Genomic DNA, 24,032 nt, shown 5'->3' with positions numbered 1-24,032 from the left:
CCCTACAATGTCATCCTAAAAGTAAACGATCACATCATTGAAATCTTCAAGCTACAAGGAGGGGATCATGGGAGGAGAGTCCTCAGGTATCTTCCCCATAGAGTCCTATCTGAAACAACTGTCCCTACAATGTCCAAGTATGACCAACTGCGATTACAAAAGTTAAAGAGTAAAGACTCCTTCTTGAGCCATGCTAGGCTCATAAGGGCTGGTTTCCCAGTTTCATGGCACATATATTACCTCACCTGGACACGACACCGGTCCATCACAGGTATGACTCCTTTCTGCCAGCTGAGTGGACTGGAGCAACGTGAAATGAAGTGTTTTGCTCAAGAACACAACATGTTGACCAGTCCAGAAATTGAAACCACAATCTTATGACCATGAGTCCAACACTCTAACCACTAAGCCACAAGCCTCCACAAAAAAAAAAAAAAAAAGAAACCCTTTTTCCTTCTCATGTCTTGCTGATTCATAAGGGCCAATTTCCCGGTTTCATGTTGTATATATCCCCCACCTGGATGGGATACCCATCCATTGCAGGTATGACTCATTGTTTTCCAGCTGAGTGGACTAAAACAACGTGAAATGAAGTGTTTTGCTCAAGAACACAACGCATCACCCAGTCCAGGAATCGAAACTCCAATCTTACGATCATGAATTCAACACCTTAACCATTAAGCCATGCACCTCCACAACTGAGACGCTAGCTATTATCCAGCCATTTCATTCTTGGCCAACTCATACGTCTCTTACCAGTTGGCTCGGCGCTTCAAGAATCTGTCCTGCAATTCTTTCCCAAGACATTCTAATAACATGTCCCTAGTACCAGAACTGTGACTCCTCAAAGTGGAGAAGGATTCAATCTGGAGAGATGCCCTGATCTCCGAGCTACGCATCTGGCTGAAAAATTCTAGAATTTTCTTTGGAAAGTTTCTGGGAACGTCTTACCATCTCGTCGAGACATAGTCTGTGTAAGGAGGCTGCGAACGGGTTTCCCTCGCTAGTCCAAAGTCGGCGATTTTAATCAGGTCTGGCCCTGTACACAATAGGTTCTCAGGTTTCAAGTCTCGGTGGAAGAATCCTGAAAGACAGAGAAAGATTAGGGAGAGGCAGAGAGAATATTAGGGGGTCAAGAAGATCAGGAGGTTGGAGTATCTTGGAGGGGTAGTGAGGAGGAAAGAAAATGAGAGAAAAGGAATGAGAAACAGAGGGAATGAAAGAAAGAGGATGAAAGAGAAAGAGAGAGAGAGAGAATGAGGGAAGGGGTCGGGGTGGGGAGAGAGAAAAAAGTAATGAAGAAGAAAAGTCAAACGCTTACCATTTTTATGCATGAACGTGAGGCCTTGCAGAACTTGGTAGATGATATTTCTAACTACAGACTCCGCCAGGTAACGGTCCCTATGGTATTGGCGGCGACAACAGAAGACACACAGACAGAGAAAAGAAAGAGAGAATGAAAAATATACAGACATTATATGTGTGTAAGAACGAATCAAGTTTCGATTAGGGAGCAAATATTTAAGAAAAAGTGGAAATGGATTGGTAGCACAATTAGAAAGGACACATCAAATGTAGTGAAAAGTGCTTTACAGTGGAATCCAGACGGATATAGAAAGAGGGGTAGGCTTAAGAACTCGTGGCGTAGATCAACACAAAAGGAACTAGAGAAAGGGGGACATTCATGGCAGAGTATAAGTACAGAAGCGAAAAATTATGCGACATGGAATTCAATTATAAGTGGCCTATACTCCACGCTGGAGGGTTAAGGGTAAGAAAGAAGAATATGTGTGTGTGAGTGTATATAATTTTTTCAACTATATGTACAAGGCTTGCAGTTTTGAGGAGAGGGGACTAGACATTTACATCGAGCCTAGTGGCGAAGTTGACCTCGGCAGAAGTTGAACTCGGAATGTAAAGATGCAAGGAATACTTTTAAGTATTTTGGTCCGTCTGCTAAGAACTCTGCCACCCAGCCCTAGAAAACGATGCCTAACCAGACTGCAACCTGGTGCAGCCTTCCAGCATGGCCAACGCAGTCAAACCGTCAAACCCATGGACAACGGACGTTAAATGACGATGATGATGGTATATATATATATATATACATATATGTGGAGGCGCAATGGCCCAGTGGTTAGAGCAGCGGACTCGTGGTCATAAGATCATGGTTTCGATTCCCAGACCGGGCGTTGTGAGTGTTTATTGAGCGAAAAACACCTAAAAGCTCAACGAGGCTCCGGCAGGGGATGGTGGCGAACCCTGCTGTACTCTTTCACCACAATTTTCTCTCGGATCAACTGGAACCCTTGGCGTCGTAAGCGACCGAGTGCCAACAACAATGTATATATATATATATATCATCATCATCATCATCATCATCATCGTTTAACGTCCGCTTTCCATGCTAGCATGGGTTGGACGATTTGACTGAGGACTGGTGAAACCGGATGGCAACACCAGGCTCCAGTCTAATATATATAAATAAGGATAAGATCGATATTTAAAATATTGATTTTATCAAGTGGCCAGCATGGGAATAAAAACCATCAAAGGTAATAATTATTTAAAATTATAATACAGGGTATCTAAGAGATACTGCCACGCTGAAAAATAGCAGCCAAATCCTGAGTCAGGATTTGGCTGCTATTTTTCAGCGTGGCGGTATCTCTTAGATACCCTGTATTATAATTTTATATATATATCTCTTTTACTCTTTTACTCTTTTACTTGTTTCAGTCTTTTAACTGCGGCCATGCTGGAGCACCGCCTTTAGTCGAGCAAATCGACCCCAGGACTTATTCTTTAGAAGCCTAGTACTTATTCTATCGGTCTCTTTTGCCGAACCGCAAAGTTACGGGGACATAAACACACCAGCATCGGTTGTCAAGCGATGTTGGGGGGACAAACACAGACACACAAACACATACATACATACACATATATATATACATATATACGACGGGCTTCTTTCAGTTTCCGTCTACCAAATCCACTCACAAGGCTTTGGTCGGCCCGAGGCTATAGTAGAAGACACTTGCCCAAGATGCCACGCAGTGGGACTGAACCCGGGACCATGTGGTTGGTAAGCAAGCTACTTACCACACAGCCACTCCTACGCCTATATATATATATATACCGGAGTAAGCACATTTCATGTGCAACAAGGTGGAAAAAAGAGTACTCAAATACCAGAGGTAGAGTAATATGCTTTATTTAAAAGCAGCAGAAATATAACAAAAAAAGCGTTACTCTGAGTTTCACGTTCCCGTTCATCGGACAGTTTTCTGTCCGATGAACGGGAACGTGAAACTCAGAGTAACGGTTTTTTTGTTATATTTCTGCTGCTTTTAAATAAAGTATATATATATATATATATATATATATATATATATACATATATATATATTTGAGAAAAAAGTACAGCAAAAGCCAAGCAGGATGAGTTCCTCAGGTCATTTAGAATATTTAATTGGAGTAAGGTGAATTCAAGGTTAAATCAATTAATCAATTAATTAATTATTGGACGTCTTACAGCTGTTTCTGGGATAGCTCGAGTGATGGGTTAGCATCTCCATACACTGAAGACAAACATTGGAGACAGGTGCAGGCATGGCAAGGTGGTCGGACATTTGCTTCTTGACCAGATGGTTCTAGGTTCAGTCCCACTGCATGTCACCTTAGGCAAGTGTTTTCTACTATAGCTCTATGCATAGAGTTCATCCTCTCCCTCAAAACTGCTGCCCTTGTGACAAAATTTGAAACCACCATTATTATTATTATTATTATTAAGGCAATGAGTTGGCAGAATCGTTAGCACGCCGGGTAAAATGCTTAGCGGCATTATGTCTGTCTTTATGTTCTGAGTTCAAATTCCACCAAGATTGACTTTGCCTTTAATCCTTTCAAGGTTGATGAATTAAGTACCAGTTATGCACTGGGGTCGATGTAATCGACTAGTACCCTCCCCCAAAATTCCAGGCCTTGTGCCTATAGTAGAAAGATTATTATTATTATTTTTTTGCTTTGCATTTGTACAAGTTGGATCGAAGTCTCACCCAGAGACCTCAAGTTAGAAGTTCATGTAGGTGCTATGCCTATGGTGTCATATATTTCGATTTGTACATAGTGTTGTTCTAATGAATGTTTAAGAAACCATAAGAAAATTATGTGTTTGTTTTAAAATTTGAGATAACATAGACAGTATTTTACGTAGGATATGGGAAGTTCCCATGAGCACTATCTTTTGAACTTCAGCCATTTTGGGGTTTCCTGGTATATTATTATTATTATTATTATCGTTCAGTAGTTTTATTTTTATAACGTGCTTTCACTTCACTACCGAGCGCAGCTCTGTGCGCCTTGGGTATGTGCTGTGGTTTGCTGTGGTGCTCTTATGTTTACTGTATTGAAAGTGTTTTGCGTAGAATGTGTGCAGTACCCAGTAGTGCAATTTTCTGTATGTTATATATATTTGTAAGTCCTGGTGTTTTTGTTATGTATTTGTCTGAATATTTTTTTATTATACCTAAGGCACCTACTATGATAGGAATTGTTTCTGTTTTTAGATTCCACATTCGAGTTATCTCTATTTCCAGGTCTTTTATTTTGAAAGTTTTTCCATTTCTTTTAGAGAAACGTTGTCATCTGCTGGTATTATTATTATTATTATCATTATTATTATTATCATTATTAACCTAGCATGTGTGTATATGTGTGTGTGACTGTCACAGCAGTGTATATGAAAATACAGACTGACTCACCTATCTTTTAACATCTGGTACAAATTCTCTTTCATGTATTCAAATATAAAATATAACTCGTTATTCTCCCTAATTACTTCTTTTAATTTCACAATATTAGGATGATTCAGCTTCCTTAACGACTGCAAAACAACAACAACAACAATGACAAATAATACAATACAAACATAATAAATACAAGCACGTGTGTGTGTGTGTGTTGAAAAGATTAACAAGGAAAGCGCTTACACGTATAATATGAAAGCTTCCTTCTAAAAGGTCAATGTCATCCTGCTGTTTTAAGATTTGTTTAAATATAATTCATACTCTGCCCCCCACCCCTTTATTTCTTTGCAAACCCTACTCTCTTTTACTCATTTTACTTGTTTCAGTCATTTGACTGTGGCCATGCTGGAGCACTACCTTTTTAGTCGAGCAAATCGACCCCAGGACTTATTCTTTGTAAAGCCTAATACCTATTCTATCGGTCTCTTTTTGCCGAACTGCTAAGTTACGGGGACGTAAACGTACCAGCATTGGTTGTCAAGCGATGGTGGGCGGACAAACAAACACACACACACACACACACATATATATATATATATATATACGACGGGCTTCTTTCAGTTTCCGTCTACCAAATCCACTCACAAGGCTTTGGTTGGCCCGAGGCTATAGTAGAAGACACTTGCCCAAGGTGCCACGCAGTGGGACTGAACCCGGAACCATGTGGTTCGTAAGCAAGCTATTTACCACACAGCCTCTTAAGCTAAAGACAACCACAGATGGCAGTAGTGGTGGTCACCAGTCAAAATTTCAGATGTGTGTGAATAAATACTTTATTATGAAACAAATAATTTCCATTTTAAGAAAAATTTTCAAATATTGACTGCACCAAGGATTTTTGGCAAAAACTTGTACATGTGTGTGTGTGTGTGTGAGCAAGTGAGTGTGTGTGTGTGTGTGTGTGTGACTGTGCTAGTGTGTATGTGTCTCTCTCTCTCTTGGATCCTTTAACCCATTAGTGTTTAAACCGGCCATATCCAGCCCAATATATTCTACATGGTTTATATTCAAACTGGCCATATCTAGCCTCTCACACCTAACCTACATTGACATTCTAAAAATAAACAATCACATCATTGAAACCTCAAAGCTATAAGATAATGCATAATTAATTCAAAACAATTTGAATGGAAAAGTATTACATTTAACAGAGTAATTTGAACACTAAAGGGTTAATGCTAAGAGCATAATGGGCAATGAGCCTTCTCCAAACATCCCAATTGCTTGCCTTCCCCCCCTCAGCTCCACTTGAACCCACTTCCACTCCCATCATACTGTCCTCAAATGTAACTTCATCCCATTTCCCTCTTAGTCTCTTTCTTCCTCCCAGTGTCCAATCCATCAGCAACTGTAGCATAGCCGTCCTGGCCAGTAAACCATAGCCACCACTTAGTCTAAGCCCTGCAAAAGCTTTGGATAAAAGAAAACACAGGATGAGGATCAGTGAATTATGATTTCATTCAACATGTTCCCCTCTCAGGTTCACACACTCGTTGCAGGGGTCCTTCAGTTTTTCTAAGCCCTTTAAAAGAACTCAGAAAGGTTGGGCTTCCAGCCAAGCCCTTTCGTGATACCCTCAAAGCCAGGAACTTTTCAGTACTACCTCATACATACATATACCCATACCTATGTACCCCAACACACATACATACACATACCCACACAAAAATACACTCCCATCACACACACACACATATCTACCCCACTGTGTACCCCACTTACCTTCACTTCCCGTAAACTGACGCAGTCATCCCACGAATAAAACTTCTTTTTCATTCTGTTAAAGAAAACAAAAAAAAAAACAGCATAATGAATATAAGGTGGTGGTGATAATGGCAGTGGTGATGATGATGATGAGGGGGGGGGGGGGGGTAGCGATGCTGTTGGTGGTGATAGTGGTGATGTAGCTATTGGAGTGAGGTGGTAGTGCACTCCTATATATATATATATATATATATATATATATATATATATATATATTTATTCTTTTTCGAAACCTGGTACTTATCCAATCACTCTCTTCTGCTGAACCGCTAAGTTATGGGGACATAAACACACCAACATTGGTTGTCAAGAGATGATGGGGGACAAACACATACAAAGACATCTGTAAACACACACACACACACACACACACACACACACACATATGTGCGTGTGTATAGGAGTGGCTGTGTGGTAAGTAACTTGCTTACCAGCCACAGACGTAGATCAGTTTGTTGGAGACAGTGGCAAAGGGCCAAGAGGACAAGATTTTCTTATAATTTGTATATATTCATTTTATTATAAATGCAAAACAACACCACAGAGGAATAAATTGTGATATGGTGAAGCATTACTGTATATAAATATATATATACATGTATGTATGTATAAATATATAGAAATATTACTATTAATAATAAATGACAGGATAGTGTTAGTGGCAATCCAAAGCGTGAACCATACAGGCGTAGGAGTGGCTGTGTGGTAAGGAGCATGCTTACGATCCACATGGTTCCAGGTTCAGTCCCACTGCGTAGCACCTTGGGCAAGTGTCTTCTATTATAGCCTCAGGCTGACCAAAGCCTTGTCAGTGGATTTGGTAGATGGAAACTGAAAGAAGCCCGTCATATATATGTATATATATATGTGTGTATGTGTGTCTGTGTTTGTCCCCCCAACATCACTTGACAACCGATGCTGGTGTGTTTACGTCCTCGTAACTTAGCGGTTCGGCAAAACAGACCGATAGAATAAGTGCTAGGCTTCCCAAGAATAAGTCCTGGGGTTGATTTGCTCGACTAAAGGTGGTGCTCCAGCATGGCCGCAGTCAAATGACTGAAACAAGTAAAAGAGTATATATATATATATATATATATATATATATATATATATATATATATATACATATGTATATAATTAGGGTAGATATATAGACACATACATGTATATACACATATGTATAATATACATACATACACATAGACACACACGTGTGCTCACACACACACACACACATAGGATAATTGAGAATTGTGACAAGGCATGTGTACACTTGTACAAGACCAACCCCCACCACAACCACTACAAGGATCCCCTCTCCACCACCACCACCACCACCATCGTCACCACAACGATCACCTCTCAACCTCTACCACTACTACTCACACCTGAACAATAAAACTGTTTCACCTGTGTACCTAGGTGTATGTAAGCACCCCAGCTGAGCTACTGGGGCACAGGGGGCAGGGATGGAGTGGCAGGGTTTTATCTCTACACTAATCTTACTTTTGGTGGGAAGGGAGGGGAGGGGAGAGTACGGAAGAACCAAAGCGAAAAAGTATGTGTGTATATACACGTATATGTGTATGTGTGGTTTAAATGTGTATACATGTGGTTTATATATATATATATATATATATATATATATATATATATATATATATATATATACATATATATATATATATATATATTCTTTTACTTGTTTCAGTCATTTTACGGCGGCCATGCTGGAGCACCGCCTTCAGTCGAACAACTCAACCCCCAGATTTATTCTTTGTAAGCCTAGTACTTATTCTATCAGTATCTTTTGCTGAATTGCTAAGTTACGGGGGATGTAAACACAGACACACAAATATATATATATATACATATCGACTTTAAATAGAGCTCAAAACTGATCCCTTTATTATTTTGCTAAGTTTGTTAACAGATACTATATTCTTTTGCCTAATTTTTTGTATATAAAAAAATATATATAAGCACACACATATATATATATATCATCATCATCGTTTAACGTTCGCTTTCCATGCTAGCATGGGTTGGACGATTTGACTGAGGACTGGTGAAACCGGATGGCAACACCAGGCTCCAATCTAATTTGGCAGAGTTTCGACAGCTGGATGCCCTTCCTAACGCCAACCACTCAGAGAGTGTAGTGGGTGCTTTTACGTGTCACCCGCACAGAAACGGCCACGCTCGAAATGGTGTCTTTTATGTGCCACCCGCACAAGAGCCAGTCCAGGGGCACCGGCAACGATCTCGCTCGAAAAACCTCATGTGTCACTCGCACAAGAGCCAGTCCATGGGCACTGGCAACGATCTCGCATGAAAGATATCATGTGTCACCCGCACATGAGCCAGTCCAGGGGCACTGGCAACGATTCCGCTCGAAAGATTTCATGTGTCGCCCGCACATGAGCCAGTCCGGGGGGGGGGGCACTGGCAAACGATCCCGCTCGAAAAAGCCTCATGTGTCACCCGCACAAGAGCCAGTCCAGCGGCACTGGCAACGATCCCGCTCGAAAGACCCCATGTGTCGCCCGCACACGAGCCAGCCCGGGGGCACCGGCAACGGCCTCGCTCGAAAAACCTCATGTGTCACTCGCAGGCCGGCCCAGGGGCACCGGTAACGATCTCGCTCGAAAGATTTCATGTGTCGCCCGCACATGAGCCAGTCCGGGGGCACTGGCAAACGATCCCGCTCGAAAGATATCATGTGTCGCCCGCACATGAGCCAGTCCGGGGGCACTGGCAAATGATCCCGCTCGAAAGATATCATGTGTCGCCCGCACATGAGCCAGTCCAGGGTCACTGGCAACGATCCCGCTCGAAAGATTTCATGTGTCGCCCATACATGAGCCAGTCCGGGGGGCACTGGCAAACGATCCCGCTCGAAAGATATCATGTGTCGCCCGTACATGAGCCAGTCCAGGGGCACTGGCAACGAACTCGCTCGAATATCATGTGTCGCCCGCACATGAGCCAGTCCAGGGGCACTGGCAACGATCCCGCTCGAAAGATTTCATGTGTCACCCGCACATGAGCCAGTCTAGGGGCACCGGCTATATATATATATATAAATATATATACACACACACATATATATATATATATCTTTTTACACATACATATATATATGTATATATATATTCAGCAGGATTCTTTCAGTTTCCGTGTATCAAATCCACTCACAAGGCTTTGGTGAACCTGAGGCTATAGTAGAAGACACTTACCCTAAGTGCAATGCAGTGGGACTGAACCCGGAAGAAACATGTTGTTGGGAAGGAGGTTCTCATTACACTGCCACTCCTCTATTGCTCAAATAGGTCAGATTCAATATATTGAGGCAAATATTCTAGGGTGTGGGGGGGGGGGGATACATTTCCTGTTACCAAACCTTACCTGTTATCAAAACAAAACAAAAGACAAGAAAGTGTTTGTTAAGTTAGGACTCACTTCTTGATGGCAACAAGTTGCGAGGTGTCTTGCTTCCTAGCCAGGATCACACTGCCATAGGTTCCGTCTCCCAGCTGTTTAATGGTCTGGTACTGATCCATGGTGCATGTGTGCTTGTACAGTGGAGGGGGAGTTAGGGGTAGGGAGAGTTTTGTTACTGGAAGAGGTGAAGGAAGAGGAGGAGGACGGTGGAGGTGACAGAACGGCAAAAGGCTGGTCGGCTGGACAGATGGACAGACGGGGAGGCAGGTGAGTGCAAAGTAGAGTTGACTGGGGGTGGAGGGGTGTGAGTGAAAAGCGGAGGTTGGAGGGAGATGGGAAGGTGATATATGTGTGTGTGTGTGTGTGTGTGTGTGAATGAGTGTGGGGTCACAGCCACCTAGTGGTGGTGTCCGTGATTGCTTTCGGCGTCAGTGGGCGACGCAGAGGACGGGTAGACTCAGACAAAGTAGCTGTTATCGCCGCTGTCCTCCTCCTCTTCCTCCTCCTCCACCTCCAGTGGACACTGTTCGCTCAAGTGAGTCTCGGTCTTTGCGACGTTCCTGACAGTTGCGGCTGAGTTGACGAAGAGAACGAAGGCAGCACAGTGGTTGCGGCCCATAGCCGGGACTGCCCTAGCCCAGCTCGAACCTGAGTAAAAGCATCAAGCCATGTGCCACCTGAAAAAGAGAGAGAGAGAGAGAGAGAGTGTATAAGTAAATACATAGTATTGCATATAATAAAAGTGAAAATCCGTCTGTCCGTCCGTCTGGGACTCCTTTATCTCAGTCTGCATTTGTTTTACATAGACATTTTATACCTTTTTGGAATCAGGATGGTCCTGGGATTGAAAATCTGCCCTTTATTTGGTTCTTGAACATCCAGCATTGGGATCTGATTGAAAGCATTTGGGTTGCTATTTCTTGGCTGATTCACGCCATCTTGGTTGGTGTTTGACAGATGACGTCAGAGGTCAAGCGGGGAGAGAAAGGACATTTGCCTCGTTAATATTACGTCAAGGTAAGAACTTTGGGACAAATTGGCCAACAGTTGGAATTCAAACCGTCCAACCCATGCCAGCATGGAAAGCGTATATATATATCATCAGATGATGATAAATATACATGTACGAGCAGTATAACCCAACCTTGTCCAGGTGTGACTCATTACGCCATCTACGATAAGTCTTGCTAGCTGAAAATCAACTAAAAAAGAAAGCCTTACAACGAAAAAACCCTTATGATGTAAATATGTTCATAATTCAAAAGACGATGAAATTAATAGGGAAAGTCTGAAGGCTGTTTTGCGTAAAATTATTAAGCATACGTAAATTTCATCTGTGTAATTGGCTATAGAAATGCTTGTGCAAAACAACTTTTTGCGCTGCCCTGATTATACATAGCAGGGTAATCCCTTTTCACAGGAGCTAGGATGGCAATTTGTGATGAAGCAATTGCTGTCGATCTGTTGCTAAACAGTTTTGCCAGAATTCTATCAGATTGGGCAGGTGTTGATGCAGCATTTTGCATTATGTTCAAAGTAGCTACTGGAATGTGGTGAATTGTTGCAGTCTGTGGCTGTCATTTTAAACCAGTTGCTGTCTTTCCCCAGCAAACTCTCTTCTTTGGAGGCATAATCTATGTATATATTAAACAGAACAACAAAAGTTATAATAGATGGCAGGGTCGGTACTTTTCACATATCTGTAATTTTTCAGATTAACACCCGCACGATTACCCAACCCTAATCCTAACACTAACCCTAACCCCTAACCCTAACCCTGACCCTAAAAAACGTAACCAAAACCCTAACCCTAACACCCTATTGAAAATCGTGGTAAATTTACAAAACATTGACGAACATGAGTTATATTTTACTGAATGATTGTGTACTTGCACGTGTATGCTTTTGAGAGAGCGAGAGAGGAAGAGGTAGAGAGGGGGAGAGAAAGGAATAGGGGTAGTTAAAAGTTTTCTTAGGACTGCTTCTCTTCACTGCCTATTACTTCATTAGAAGTCTAAGGATGCACATAAGCACATAAGAGAGAAAAATGAAACAAATATGGACGACTTGCTCCGAAACACCACCGTGTGGGGAACACTTCTCAAAAATAACCTGCAGTTGTTTCCTTCAAAATTCCTACATGCTTGAAATGTACATACATCAAGGTACATTTGTACAAAATTTCATGAAAAAATATTCATTTTCCTGGAAGTTAAGAGGAATTTAAGTGGAATTTCCGAATATTGTACCCCACCCCACTTCCAAAACACTTTCACCGAAAATGTTTGTATATTTGGAATCTACATAATAAATAATATATGCATAGAAAATTTCATTAAAAAATATTCACTTTTATGAAAGTTATGACCTTCCAAAGTTGGGAGATACAACTCTGTAGTTATGCCATCAATGTTTTGTAAATATACCACGATGTGAATGATTGTGTTTACTTGCACGTGTATACATTTGAGAGAGCGAGAGAGGAAGAGGAAGAGAAATGGATAGAGATTGAGAGCAATGTGTATGTTGTTGTCACAGGTCATGTATGTGTGGTTGTGTGTGTTTTTACGTATCTATGTTATGAAAAATAGGTAAAGAATACTGAGATGAAAGTTTAATCTATGACGTTGTATGTATCACCTTCTCTCTCTCTCCCTCTCCCTCTTTAACTCTCTATATTTTTATGTTGAGCGCGTGTGTAAGAATTGCATTCCAGATAGAAGGGATGAAATATAAAAGTTGCTAGAAACAACAGCCAAATCTCCCTTAAATCACACAAAGTAAACGGAATTTAAAAAATCTAATTACTGCACTGGAAAGTTCACATCGAGAAAATTCCATTGATGTAAAAATTTTTACGAAAAAGTGGAAAATGTGGATTTCTATAAACTTTCAAAAAGGCTTCACACAAACACACAATTTCAGATTTATATATTAAGATAATAATATGTGTATATAAGCCTAAATTTACGTTAACACCTCTCTAAAAACTCAGTATTATTTCTGATCTCGTGTGACTTAGTATTTTGACAAATAGAGATCATTAAAATACGAATGAACAGAAGAAAATGTACTTCAATGTGATTGACCCCCAAAAAATAAATTTTTTAAATGACCTTGCAAGCGTTGGTCCATCATGGCCATAGATTAATGAACGAAACTAGTTGAGATAAGACTTAATAAAATATCCAAATATATTATATAAATATAATATGTATATATGTGTGTGTGTATACATACATGCATACACAGGGTGTCCATAATTTACCTTTACAACTTGATAAAATAAATTGTGGAAGTTGTAAAGATAATTTATGGACATGCACACACACACACATATACACGCACACAAATATTTACCACACCTGTCTACCTCCACACCTTACCTGGAATTGATTAACTTATTGACCGCTATAGATTATGTGAAATATTAATGGACTTTCTGGAGACTTAATTGTTTGTTTACTGCTGCTGTTATTGTTACTTATACTCTCATTGCACACACGCATACACTGAGGCCTGCACTGAAATAGGATGGAGTCAGCTGAACTGCAGCCAAAATGTGTGGAAATACTGAGAAGAAAGGAACAGAGAACAAAAAGCTTGCTGTCTGTCTGTCTGTGTGTCTGCCAGTCAGTCAGTCTGTCCATTCGTTTGCTTCTCTCTCTCTCCCTCTCTTTGCTACATTCCCACCCTCTCCGACTACCCATCCATCTGTTGTCAATCTGTCTGTCCACATGTCAGTCTGTCAATCTCCCTTACTGTCTGTCTCCCTATCTGTCCACCTGTCCCCATATCCACCTGCCTGTCTCTATATCTATCTGTCTGTCCGTCTGTCTGTCAGTTTATCTAGCTGCCTGTCAGTCTGTCTCTCTGCTTGCCTATCTGTCCATCTGTCCACCTCTTTGCCCATCAATCTGTCAATCTCTGTATCTATCTTTCTATCTCTCTGTCTGTCAGTGTCCATCTGTCTACCAGTCTGTCTCTCTGCCTGTCAGTTCATCCAGCTGCCCATCAGCCTGTCTGTCCACATGTCCCTGTATCTGTGTGTCCATCTCTCTGTTCACCTGCCCATCCGTCTCTGTATCTATGTATCTATGTGTCCAGCTGTCCCCATATCAAATCAGTCTATCAGTCGCAATCTAATCTGTCCACCTGTACTTGTATTTGTTAGTGTGTGTGTGTGAGTCTCTCAGTACGTTAGTGTGTCTGTCTGTCTGTCTCTGTATGATTATAGGGTTTGAAGTATATTCTGGTGCTGGACAATAGAGCCAGTTCTTAGGAAATGGCCCCAGCTGTGTTAACCAAACTGTATTTCATTTAGGTTAACTCTCTCCCAAATAAGTAGAGTTACCATTCTGGATATTAAACCAATGATGATGATGGGAACAATACCAAGGAGATCTATAGAGTTATGTAGCGAAATACAAATAAGAATATTTCTAAAGTTTGGATTAACCCCATGGGGCTGCACTACAGTTCACTTGCTCACACAATTCACCTGAGTATCTAGGCCTTTGTTTTCTTCTTTGTGCTTGGGTACAAAGATTTACTGAACAAACTTTCATATGAATGTGTGTGCCTGTCTGTCTAAGCATGGCATCAAAGTATATATATATATATATATATATATATATATATATATATATATATATATATATATATATATATATGTATGTATGTATGTATATATATGTATGTATGTATGTATGTATATGTGAGTGTATATGTGTGTATATATATATATATTTATATATATACACACACACATGCTGTTATCTCGATGACCTACAAAAGCTGGTCCTTTCACTTATCTGGTCAATAAATCAACACTGAACAGGCCTGTTGCGCTCTATGGTGACTTGCACAACTCCAATACTACCACCCACACCACAACCATTACCATCACCACACTACTACAGGTGTAATAGAAATATTGTATATTTTATATTTCTGAGCAACCACACACACACACACACACACACTCAAGTATTATTAATAAGATAAGAAAATGGAGAGATGAGGATGCTTCCTTACTTCTTTCCATAAGGCCTTAGAGTTAACTCTGCCACCTACATTGAGGTCCTGGAAATAATTGTTAAGCCCTGGATAGACAGTGTATGCAATGGAAGGCCACATGTGTTTCAGTAAGACTCTGCACTATCACACATGGCTCTAGTAACACAGGAATGGATGGCTGAAAATTTTCATGGTCACACAACCCCTAACATTTGGCCTCCTAATTCCCCAGATCTCAATCCATTGAACTATTACATGTGGAGCATTGTTGAGAGAGAGGTCAATGAATATGCCCATAATACCAAAGATTCTTTGAAAGTTGCCATAGTCAAAGTAATGTCCAAAATGAACCAGGACCACTTGATTCGAGCATGTAGAGGATTTAGATCTCATATAGAAGCAGTTGTTGAAGCTGAAGGTGGCTTTATTGAATAACATTAGAGAAAAGGTTTATTTTTATCCTCATAGCATTTTTTGATAAATAAAGTTATTATCTGTTATTTTAAATCTGCTTTTTTTTGTGTTTTTATAAGCATAAATCTGTTCTCAAATATCTTATGCACACTGTATATACAGAGTTGACCTAAAGTCACCCGACAGTAAATCAAAATTCCATAAATGCTTTTCTACTCTACAACCACCACCACCACAACTACTACTACTACCACCACCACCACAACTACTACTATGTATATAGGCATCTTTGAGCACACTTTCAACTGATGTCCACTGAAGTGATTTGCATGGAGCCCCCCCACCCACCCACCACCACCAATTTTTAATATGGCAGATAAAGCATCAAGGACAAATAATTATAACCAAAAAGGAGGGGTGGTCATAGAAAGACTCTACCCCCCTCCCCTCATGTCACATTCAATTCTGGCTGTGGACGGGGTGGGGGGAGTGGCATCAACTTCTACCCTGTCCTCCAGAGGAGCCACAGTCTGCATCTGTCTGTGTGTGTGTGTTTTTGTATGCGTGTGTGTGTGTGTATATTTGTGAGTGTCTTTGTGTGTGTCTGTGTGCGTGTTTGTATGCATGTTTGTGTGTGTGTGTGTTTGTGTGTGTGTATTTGTGAGTGTCCCTGTGTGTGTGTGTGTGTGTCTGTATGTGTGTTTGTGTGTATGTATGTATGTGTGTGTGTGAGAGAGAGAGAGAGAGAGAGTAGAAGTAGGAGGAAGAAATCAATGCAAAGAGTTGAAACTTCACCGCCTCCGCCGCGCTGCCATCACCACCATCAACGCCACAACCAGTGCCTCCAACACTACCAACCCCAACACCTACCCTTCAGTTGCCCTACATTGCGAAAAAAAAAAAATAAGTGAAAAAAAAAATAACCAATAATCAATAATAATAATAAAAACAATAATGACTTTAATAGTCTATTATTACTAAATAATCCAGATGGGAAAGACGAAAGTTAGTGTGTGTGTATTTATCTATATATATGTGTGTGTGTGCGGGTGTGTCCATATACTCTTTACTCTTTTACTTGTTTCAGTCATTTGACTGCAACCATGCTGGAGCACCGCCTTTTAGTCAAGCAAATCGACCCCAGGACTTATTCCTTGGAAGCCTAGTACTTATTCTATCAATCTCTTTTTGCCGAACTGCTAAGTTACGGGGGACGTAAACACACCAGCATCGGTTGCCAAGCGATGGTGGGGGGACAAACACAGACACACAAACACACACATACATATATATATATATATATATATGCGACGGGCTTCTTTTAGTTTCCGTCTACCAAATCCACTCACAAGGCTTTGGTCAGCCCGGGGCTATAGTAGAAGACACTTGCCCAAGGTGCCACGCAGTAGGACTGAACCCGGAACGTGTGTGTGTGTGCATATGTATGTATATCTCTCTATTTATCTATATATATGTGTGTGTGTGTGTGTATGTTAATAACACCTATAAGAAGGTGCTTCTTCCACTCGCCAAAGTGAACACAGTCTTGGCGAAGAGGAACCGGTGTTATCAGACGGTCCCCAATGCTCACTGGGTGTTTCAACCCTGACCTGTAGACCCTTCCCTTCGGTGGGTCAGGAGAGGTGGCCACGTCATCTCCTCCTGGCTTCCAGCTTAGCTCCTCTCTCTTGTTCCAAAAACCCACAAGAAGCTCTTTCAACTGCCTCCCCCCGCCATCCTGCACACAGCCACCCTTTGACCCTTTGTGCCAGGTTGTGAAGGGTGGAGAGAGGGGGAAGATAGAAAGAGAGAGAGAGAGGGCAAAGAGAGTGACTGGCCATTAGAGAAACTTATTTACTATTTTCATTGATGAAGATTTTTTTTTTGGCCCCTGGTCAGTCCTAATCCAGCAGACCTATGATCAAAGATGTTCCATTTGTGGCCATCCTGTCTTCTATTCAGACATAGTATATTTAGGACTACATTATCTAATGTGTCTTTCCTGATATTCTATATCACTACCTTCATTTGCACAACCACCTTCCAAATATAATCCAACCATCAAAAAATGTGGTGCCTCAGTTTTTACCTCGTTTGTTTGCTTGATTGATTAATTATGCCCCAGCTTGTATTGTTTAAAATTCTACTTTTTTTTTTCTCTGTTAAAAAAAAAAGCCAAACCAGTTATCGACGAATGTGTAATGTATAGCTGTGTGGTTACAGGCTTGTTCTCCAACCATGGTGGTGTGGGTTTCATTTCATAGCATGGCATCCTTCACAAGTGACACCAACTGTGGGTGCTGGATTAATCCAGGGGTTTTCAAACTTTTTGACTTGCGGACCCCTTTATATTTCAGGCTTTACGTTTATGAAATTTATACATAAATATTTGCTTAAAATAACATATATTTTTACATTTATTGATTTAACAGTATTTAACAAATAGGTTTATTGTCAATTAAAAGATTTCGATTAAAAAACATGTATAAAATCAAATTGCCCATAAAAAGTATTTGCTGTCCACGGACCCCCTGTGGTCCGCGGACGACAGTTTGAAAACCCCTGATCTATAGTCTGGCCCTGTGCCTTGTTTGCTGTGAATGAGAATGCCAGATTTATAGAAAACTCCTTGCATCTTAATTGGAACGGAAACTGGTTATCGGTTGGTATAAGGGGTATCCCCGGAATGAACAGGCATGTAGTGGTTTAATGTGTATTATAATCGCGGTTTCGATTCCCAGACCGGGCGTTGTGAGTGTTTATTGAGCGAAAACACCTAAAAGCTCCACGAGGCTCTGGCAGGAGATGGTGGCGAACCCTGCTGTACTCTTTCACCACAACTTTCTCACTCTTTCTTCCTGTTTCTGTTGTGCCTGTAATTCAAAGGGGTCAGCTTTGTCACAGTCTGTGTCACGCTGAATATCCCTGAGAACTATGTTTAGGGTACACGTGTCTGTGGAGTGCTCAGCCACTTGCACGTTAATTTCACGAGCAGGCTGTTCCGTTGATCGGATCAACTGGAACCCTCGACGTCGTAACCGACGGAGTGCCCAACAACAACATAAACAGCTATGCCACATAGGTTTGAATGCAGATGAAATGTAAAGATAAGAAAGGAATGAAGTTAGTATGTTCTGATGGATGGGCCATGTCAGAAGGCATGTACGACAAATTGTAAATGTGTTGGAGAAAAAGCAGGCATAAGAGGCATCAGGTAGATTTCGTGTGGAGGAGACAAGATTGAGATGGAGCTTTCATGTGACGTGGGTGGATGAGGACAGCTGTATAAAGTGCCTATCTCTAAATGTGGAAGGAGTTCTGAAGGGGAGGAAGAGCCAGAAAGACACAGGATGAAAAGGTGACGAGAAGACTTCTTCATTTCAGCAGAAATGAGGTTCTCTCAAGCCTTCCCTACAACTCATTCTTCCATCAACCTTCTGTGTTACCCTATTTCTTTCCTTCATTTTCCCCCCTCTCCTGAACCCACTATATCCAACTCGTCCCTTATCATCTGCTACACCATTCTCACTCTTACCTGCTCAACCACCTTTTCTGCTTCTCTATCCTGTTCTGTCCCTTTTATTCACTTTGCACCTTAACATCACATCTCTCCCTCTCTCTTTCCAGTTTTATCATGGCTACCGAATAAGTGTCACACATTTTTACAGATAAATTCCTCTATTTACATAATATCAAGGTCTCTTTCTTTCTTTTGTTGTCCTTTCTATCAATATATATATATATACATCCAGCTATTCTGATTATATGTCTGTGCACACGTTTGAATGTGGTGTGTTCCAGAGGGTTTGCAAATCCAATGGGGGTCTTAAAAGACATGTTAGGATCCACAATGAGCAGAACTTACTTGCAGGTATTGGTAGTGCAAATCAGAGGTGCAATCTGTGTGGGTGTTTTTTCATAACACTGTCTGGTTTAAAAAGCCACATCAGACGCCATGAAAGGGCTAAGGTGTAGGTGCAGGAGGTGGTCAAACTCTGTTTAAGGAGTAGACAACCACCATATATATATATATATATATATATATATTAGGATAAAAACTTTATAAGAATTTATCAAGTAGTTAGCGTGAAAAAACCTCCCCATAAATGATTCCGGGTTCAGTCCCACTGCGTGGCACGTGTCTTCAACTATAGCCTCAGGCCGACCAAAGCCTTGTGAGTGGATTTGGTAGACAGAAACTGAAAGAAGCCCATCGTATATATGTATATATATATATGTATGTGTGTGTGTATGTGTGTCTGTGTTTGTCCCCCCAACATCGCTTGACAACCGTTGCTGGTGTGTTTACGTCCCCAGTTCGGCAAAAGAGACCAATAGAATAAGTACTAAGCTTCCAAAGAATAAGTCCTGAGGTCGATTTGCTCGACTAAAGGTGGTGCTCCAGCATGGCCACAGTCAAATGATATATATGTGTGTGTGTGTGTGTGTGTGTGTGTGTGCGTGTGTGTGTGTGTATGCGTATGTGCTCCTATCTGGTTTGCTGGTTTGAACCAATGTTACTGTGTCTCTGTATGTAAAAGAAACAAAACAAAACAAAAAACAAAAACAATCACGCCCATAACAGAAGTTATTTGATAAACAGAGATCAATATGGTATCAATATCCATCTATCCAACAGGGATAAGTGCTGGGAAGTGTGTGTGTGGGGGGGGAGTGTCACTGATATGATTAATTAATGAAAAGCCCTTGAATACACCACTCCTCTCCAACTCTTTCCTCCCTTTCCCCCCCCCCAAACATGGTCGAAGTCCAAATGGCTGGAAGCAATAAAAGTCCGCGACACACTCAAACAAACCCACTAAATTCAATATATCTTCTGCTGATTGAATGACAGGCCTGCATGAAAAATTAATATTGGTTACACAATAGAATATATACAAAAGAATAACTTATACAGGCATCGCTTATAGATGTAGAGGTGCATAGCTTGGTAGTTAGGGCAATCAACTCATGATTCTAAGATTGTAGTTTCAATTCCTGGACTGGGCGATACATTGTGTTCTTGAACAGAACATTCATTTCTTGCTGCTCCAGTCTACCCAGCTGGCAAAAATGATAGTCCTGTGACAGACCAGTGCCCAGTCCAGGGAGAAATATACACACCAGAGAAACCAGGATACTTTCCTTACGGTTTAGTTTCGTTTGGCCATCCTCCCAATGCTTCATTGATTTCACAAGAGCAAACCAACCATCACGGGCCCCCATGCATGTTCTTAATTCATCAATTGTGTTCTTGAGCAAAATACTTCAGTCCACTCAGCTGGCAAAAATGATAATCCCGTGACAGACCAGCGTCCAGTCCAGGGAGAAACATACACACCAGAGAAACCAGCCTGATGCTCCTTACAGTTTAGGTTTTAGACTCAGCATCCTCACAGATGCTCCAATAATTTCACGCGAACATGCCGTCCTTCACGGTCCCCTCATGCCTGTCCATTGTAGGGAAATAGCAACACAGGGGTAGATAAATAGTGACACACGGGTCAGGCAAATATCAATGGATTACGATATTGGTATTTTTATATTACTATTCAGCCATAGGTAACTTCTGATTAAATGTGCTCTAGCTGTGACCATCCTGTCTTTTATTCAGGCATAGTGTATCTAGGACTACATTATCTAATGTGCCCTTCCTTGTGATTGTTTAGCCCCAGGTCATTGCTGATCAAACATGACCCAGCCGTGACCATCCAGTCTTTCAATTTGACATAGTGTATCTAGGACTACATTATCCGATTTGGACCACCAAGAGCTGCAGATAAGTTCTGATCTTTGTGGATCTTAAAATGTCTTTTGAGGCCTCTGTTAGGTTTGCAGACCTTATGGCATACATGGCATTGAAAGGTGTGCACACATATATAGGCAGTGCTCTAGCATGGCCGCAGTCAAATGACTGAAACAAATGAAAGAGTAAAAGAGAATCTATATGTAATGATTTATTTTGCCGCCTAAGAATCTGTCAGGGGAAAAAAACTGCCATCTCTGAAGAGCAGAGGGTTACATAATCGAATTGGTTACCTAACACTCTGTTGAACCCCTTAATGTGAAATCGATCGGTGAGATCGGCCGTAATGGATACATAATACTGTGCACTTCGATTAATATGTATGTATATATGTATAAACATACATATCTGAGCCGTTTTAGCAGCATTATTCGCCCCTGAGGCAAATCAGTTAATGGGCCTCACAGTATATATCAACAGTAAACCACAGCACACGTAGATTAGGAATGGATCTCTCGACCCGTGAGGGGCCTGTGGTCAACTGCCCAGTGTCCCCATCTCATTAGACGGCACACACACATATGAGAGGATGGATAGATAGATAGAGAGAGAGAGAGAGAGAGAGAGAGAGAGAGAGAGAGAGAAAGAGAGATGTATGCCACAGTACTTCGACAGCCGATACAAACTTAAGCCAAGTGTCAAGCGCCATAAAGAAAACTAGGTTAAGTAAACAAACTGCGGACAAACCTCTTTCTATTTCTGCATAAACAACACTATAGATAGTATTGTATGTGTGATATATATATATATATATATATATATATATATATATATATATACTACATTTATAGATAGATATGTGCATGTGTGTGTGTATATCTTGAGGCTACTTCAGTGACTCAAGGTTCGAGAGTTTCGTTCGTTGCATTTATAATATACATATTTATATATACGTCTCTCTCAACTCAACCTTTCTATACACATATATATATATATATATATAGTTTTAGGGAAAAGAACGAAGGTTCATGAACTAATCGATGAAAATCCACCGTCACATATAGAAAAATTTATAATCAAAAGCACAATAAATATAACAATAAGTACCAAATAAATATATATATATATATATATATATATATATATATATATATATATATATATATATATATATATAGAGAGAGAGAGAGAGAGAGAGAGAGGGGCAGACAGACAGAGAGAGAGAGATATGGCATTATGCCTATCTATATATATATATGTGTGTGTGTGTGTGTGTTTATATCTGTGTCCATCAGCTTGCCTGTCTGTCTGTCTATCTGTGTGTATCATATATTTATATATATATATATATACACATACGAGGGTTGGTTGAAAAGTTTCTGGTTTTGGGTAAAAGAAAATACAGGGGGGATCTGTTAATTATGATTTTATTTGTCATATTCCCCTCTCAGATTCACTCATTTATTGCAGTGGTCTTCAGTTATTCTAAGCCTAAGCCCCGAGAAAAGAAAAAAAAAAAAAAAAAAAAAAATCGGCAAGTTGGGCCCCCAGCCAGGACTTTTGCGACACCCTTAAAGCCAGGAACTTCTCGGCAGCCCCGATGTTTTTACGCATTCAAAGTGAGAGAGAAAACTGGTGAATGTACAAAAAAATGTGATTGAAAAGGAGAGAAGGGGAGAAAATGAGGCTGAATCAAGCAAATAGAATCAACGAGAATAATAAAAGATAAACTCAAAAGACTTCGGGACATAACTTGTTTGCTGGGGAAGAAGAGATATGGGGGGAAAAGGCCTACAAACAGAGACAAGTTGAGATAGGAAACGAAAAAAACAAACTTACGGCCGCCATATTTGACTATTGTTGCTGAGAAGCTGTCACGTGACTCGTTACTAGGGAAGCTGTGAGACGGCGGGGGAGGTAGTAGTGGTGAAGGTGTAGCGGCGGCGGCGGCGGTGAATGGCTTTCGTGTTTGTTATGTTTTTGTTGTTTGTTGTGGTGGTAGTGATGGTAGTGTGTGACCGTGTTTGTTGTGCATGGTCGTGGTAGTACTAGTAACAATAGTGCTGCGATAATAGAGATTGTGGTAATGACAGAGTGACGGCCGAGCGCAGGCGGCGGCTGTTGCCCATTGGAATGAAATGACGTGTAGTAATGAATGCCAGGGCATGTGTTGGCGTGTGTGTGTTTATGTGTATCAAGTATATTCTTTCTTTTATTCTTTTACTTGTTTCAGTCATTTGACTGCGGCCATGCTGGAGCACCGACTTTAGTCGAACAAATCGACCCCAGTACTTATTCTTTGCAAGCCTGCATAACTACAGGGTTTTACCCCCCAGACTTTGGGAGGTCATAACTTTCAGAAAAATGAATATTTTTTAATGAAATTTTCTATGCATATAGTATTTACTATGGGGTGGGGGACAATTTTCGGAAATTCCAACAGAGTCCACTTAAATTCTTCTTAACTTCCAGGAAAATTAATATTTTTTTCGTTAAATTTTCTACAAATATACCTTGATGTATGTACATTTCGAGCATGTAGGAATTTTGAAGGAAACAACAGAAAAAGTACACAAATATATTTTACACACCTGTCGTATACGTCGGTTTTGTTTTTTTCACTTTAAAGGTGGATTAATCCCAACAAAATAACATAACCTTGGGGGGGGGGGGGTTAAAACCCTGTAGTTATGCCTGCAAGCCTAGTACTTACCCTATCAGTCTCTTTTTCTGAACGGCTAGGTTACGGGGACGTAAACACACCAACAGTAAGGCGATGGTGGGGACAAACAGAGACACACAGATTCAGATGAATATGGCACTTAAGTTGAGGCACC

The 24,032-nt window shown here is 40.8% G+C and overlaps 1 protein-coding gene across 1 annotated transcript in view; it reads right to left on the bottom strand.

Annotated features, from left to right (window-relative positions):
• The window catches only part of LOC106875120 (serine/threonine-protein kinase dyf-5), a 29,480-nt gene extending 6,293 nt beyond the window's left edge, over positions 1–23,187 (bottom strand). The window contains exons 1-6 of the mRNA XM_089344132.1: positions 23,035–23,187; positions 10,035–10,693; positions 6,531–6,585; positions 4,764–4,885; positions 1,322–1,401; positions 952–1,084 (exon numbers count right to left, since the gene is read on the bottom strand). Of these exons, the coding sequence (XP_089200258.1) occupies positions 952–1,084; positions 1,322–1,401; positions 4,764–4,885; positions 6,531–6,585; positions 10,035–10,135 (491 nt within the window). The 5' untranslated portion in view covers positions 10,136–10,693; positions 23,035–23,187. The remainder of the gene's footprint in view (positions 1–951; positions 1,085–1,321; positions 1,402–4,763; positions 4,886–6,530; positions 6,586–10,034; positions 10,694–23,034) is intronic.
• Between the last annotated feature and the right edge of the window lie 845 nt (positions 23,188–24,032).

The sequence above is a fragment of the Octopus bimaculoides genome, chromosome 28 (assembly GCF_046866305.1).
Source record: "Octopus bimaculoides isolate indiv1 chromosome 28, ASM4686630v1, whole genome shotgun sequence".
Lineage (NCBI taxonomy): Eukaryota > Metazoa > Mollusca > Cephalopoda > Octopoda > Octopodidae > Octopus > Octopus bimaculoides.
Note: the sequence above shows the minus strand (reverse complement) of the source record. Positions and strands in the feature narration are given on the sequence as shown.